This window comes from Eurypyga helias, unplaced genomic scaffold (assembly GCF_000690775.1).
Source record: "Eurypyga helias isolate BGI_N326 unplaced genomic scaffold, ASM69077v1 scaffold32646, whole genome shotgun sequence".
NCBI classification, from domain to species: Eukaryota; Metazoa; Chordata; class Aves; order Eurypygiformes; family Eurypygidae; genus Eurypyga; species Eurypyga helias.
This window is the reverse complement of record NW_010255235.1, coordinates 1-3587: the sequence shown is the minus strand read 5'-3', so window position 1 is coordinate 3587 and position 3587 is coordinate 1. Positions and strand designations below refer to the sequence as shown.

General features: G+C 57.2%; 1 protein-coding gene across 1 annotated transcript in view; it reads left to right on the top strand.

Annotated features, from left to right (window-relative positions):
• LOC104510882 (very long-chain acyl-CoA synthetase-like) overlaps positions 1 to 3136 on the top strand; it is a gene marked incomplete at both ends in the record, with an annotated part of 3936 nt that extends 800 nt beyond the window's left edge. The window contains 6 exons of the mRNA XM_010153272.1: positions 310 to 400; positions 644 to 842; positions 928 to 1025; positions 1956 to 2086; positions 2726 to 2898; positions 3017 to 3136. Of these exons, the coding sequence (XP_010151574.1) occupies positions 310 to 400; positions 644 to 842; positions 928 to 1025; positions 1956 to 2086; positions 2726 to 2898; positions 3017 to 3136 (812 nt within the window). The remainder of the gene's footprint in view (positions 1 to 309; positions 401 to 643; positions 843 to 927; positions 1026 to 1955; positions 2087 to 2725; positions 2899 to 3016) is intronic.
• Between the last annotated feature and the right edge of the window lie 451 nt (positions 3137 to 3587).

Sequence of the window (3587 nt, the reverse complement as noted above, 5' to 3'; positions counted from 1 at the left end):
CTACAGTTGCAGCTCTCAGCATTCTCCCATGGGTCTTTGATTTGAAAGGTATCATGATGAGCTTGGTCAGCGGTTGAATCTATTAATCTTATTTAAATATAAAGGGCGATTAGCCTAGATGGAAAACAAGTGGCCACCCGGGATGTTGGGATTTGGGGCGGGTGGGGTGGGGTGTGTTTCTGTGGGTTGTAATGAACAAGGAACAGCAGATTGGACCTGGCGCCGGAAGCCAAGTCTTCTCGTTCTGTCCGATCCCGCGTTTCAATTCCACCCACTAGTTTCCCTCTTTGTCCCTCTTCTGCCCTCCAGAGTTTCGCCCCCTTTGAGCTGATCAAGTACAACGTGGAGGAGGATGAACCCGTACGTGACGAGCGAGGTCTCTGCATCCGAGTCCGCCCCGGTGAGAAGAGATGGGCCTTACGAGGGCTTTCTGGGGAGGAAAGGAGGGGAAGACAGAGGGTTGAGATGCATCAAAGCCACCTCTTGGCCCTTATCATCATCCTCTTAGTGGTTGGAAGCCACCAGAAACCCCTCCAAGAAACAGGAATGTCACCCCTGAGCACCTGGTGGGGCACGGAGGGGACGTTCCCCAGCGCCAAGGCAGTTGCTGACCAGCCTCCAACCCTCTTTTCCCTCTCCAAAGGTGAGACGGGGCTGCTGGTCATCAAAATCACCAAGAACACCCCTTTCCATGGCTACGCGGGCGATTCCCAGAAGACAGAGAGGAAGATCTTGAGGAATGTCTTGGTCAAAGGTGACACCTTCTTCAACAGCGGTGACCTCCTCATGATGGACCACGAAAGATTCGTCTACTTCCAGGACCGAGTGGGAGACACTTTCCGGTAACTCTGATGCTCCCACACCCACGTCTCCATGGCCAATGCCACCCACCAGCCCCAATCCCTCCTCATCCTTTATCTTCCGCAGTTGGAAAGGTGAAAATGTGGCCACGACAGAGGTGGAGGCCACTCTTGCCATGGTGAACTTCATCCAGGAAGTCAATGTCTACGGAGTGGCCGTGCCGGGTGAGTACTGGGTGGCGCGGGGGTGAGTCGGACTAAGGATCCGATGATGATTCAGTCATGTGATGTGTCCCCAGATGGTCTGGGCAGCCAATGAGAAGCCTAAAGTAGAGCAGAATGGAAGATGCCTACAATGACCCAACTGCCTGACCACTCAATGACCCAAAATAAGAGACTGGTGTTGTTTTGGGCTCAGGATTACTGCCCCAGTGGTCCAAACAGCCAATGAGAAGAGTAAAACAGAACCAAGTTGCCCAAAAGAAGGTTCTAGTTTTGTTTGGGGCACGTAACGTGTTCACATAATGGTCCAAGTGACCAGCACCAAGGCTAAAGAAAGACTTACTGACCCAAAATAAGCTTCTGGCAGGGACTGGGCACACAGTGGTCTCCTGTAAAGGCCTGAGTGGCCACCAAGATGGTTAAAGGGGGACTTGGTTGCCCAAACCAAGTGTCCAACTATGTTCTGGGCATGCAACATGCCCCTGCGATGGTCCAAGTAGCCACCAAGAAAAGTAAAATGGGACTTGGTTGCCCAAAGGAAGCATCTGGTGGTGTTTTGGGCACCTCATACGCCCGCATGATGGTCCAAGTGGCCACCAGGAAGAGTAAAAGGGGACTCAGTTGCCCAAAGCAAGCATCAGTTGCTGTTCTGGGCACACAGCGTGCCGCTGTAATGGTCCAAGTGGTCACAAAGGAGGCGAAAATGGGAAATGTTCGACTAAAATAAGCATCCAGCCTTGTTTTGGGTGTATGATGTGCCACTGTCATGGCCCCAGTGGCCACCAAGAAGGCTAAAGTGGGACACATCCACGCAAAGTAAGTGTCCAACATCGTTTCGGGCATGCGGCAGGCCCCCATAATGGGCCATGGGGCCACCAAGAAGAATAAAATGAGACTCGGTTGCCCAAACTAACCCCCCGGTGTTGCCCGCAGGGTGCGAGGGGAGGTGCGGCATGGCGGCCATCCGCCTGAAGGCCGGGGCGGGCTTCGATGGCGAGAGCCTCTATGCCTTCACGAGGGACACGCTGCCCAGCTACGCCGCCCCTCGCTTCGTGCGGATCCAGGTCAGTGGTCCCAGCTTCACCCCAGCGTCGGGGTGGCTTTTCGTCAGCCTCTGGACGAAGGGCGATCCGGCAGCGGGGGTGCCAACACCCACTTCCAGTGACCGTGTCTACGTCCCCCCCAGTTTCTGGTGATGGTGCCAGTAACAGTGCCGGGGTCCCCCAGTACCGGTGACAGTGCCCGTGGCTGCTGACAGTCCCAGGGTCCCCCTGGGGTCGATGGCACTGTCAGTCCACTTCTGGAGATGCTGACGGTCACCCCAATATCACTGACGTCATCGGGGTCACCCCATGCTGATGATGCCATTGGTTCACCTTCCCGACGATGGCATCAAGGTCCCTCCTTTCCCATGACAGCGGTGGTCACCCTGCGCCAATGGGTGGTCACCCTGCGCCAGTGACAGGGTACGGGACCCCCCCCCATTCTGACAACACCATCCGTGCCCCCATGCCGATGACACAGGGGTCACCATTTCCAGTGCTGCCACCCGGATCCCCCCGCCTCGTGCTGATGATGGCACTGCTCCCCCACATTGCCCATGATGGGACGGGGGTCCCCTGTTCCTGATGACGGTGCCGGTCACCCCACGCTGGTAACGGCGTCCGTCCCCCCATGTTTCTGACACCGTCCCGTCTCCACAGGACACCCTGGAGATCACAGGGACCTTCAAGCAGTGCAAAGGCAACCTCGTCAAAGAAGGCTTCGACCCCAACGTCATCAAAGACCCCCTCTTCTTCCGCGACGATAAGAAGAAATCTTACGTGCCCCTGAACCCCGACACCTACGCCGCCATCCTGGACATGAAGCTCAACCTGTAGAAGGAGGAGCCAAGGCCATGCCAGGGTCTCCACGACGGCCTTGGGGCGTTAATTGCCCCGGGGTGATTAGCAAGGCCAATCTGGGGCTAATCAGGCAGTTTTTGCTTCTTTCAGGGATTTTTTAATGGTGTCGGAGCACGACGAGGGTGATGGGCTGGTCTCGGCGCTCGCTATCCTGCCCCGGCACCTCCGTGCCGTGCCGGCTACGGAAATTAAAAGGCTTAATTCCAATTGGTTGGGTCCAGGCGGGTGCTGAGCCCTCGAGGGCCACTGTCTGGGGACGGACTCGCTTCTGGAAGTGGCAGATGGTGCCCCAAATCCTCCCCGCTGCCGGGAAGGGAGCACTGGCTCAGCGCTGGCCTCTTTGCTTGCCCACTGGGCCGGCCCTGGCGCCCCAGAACATTCCCATAATCCCGCCCAGGGCGTATTGAGCCACTTCAACTCCCCAGTCTGGGACAAAACCGCTTAACTTCTCCGTGACCCGACTTTCTGCCCCGTGGGTGACCTAAACCATCTCGGGAAGGCAGCCTGGGCTCCCCCAGAGAGCCCCGACCCACGCCAAGCCCCCACGAAAGCGTCAGCTTCTTCCTGCCCTTCCCGGCACCTACGGAACCGGCACGGAAGGAGCTTATTTCTCCCTGCAGCCGAATGGCTGAGCAGAACCAGCCTGGGGACGCCGTTCCGG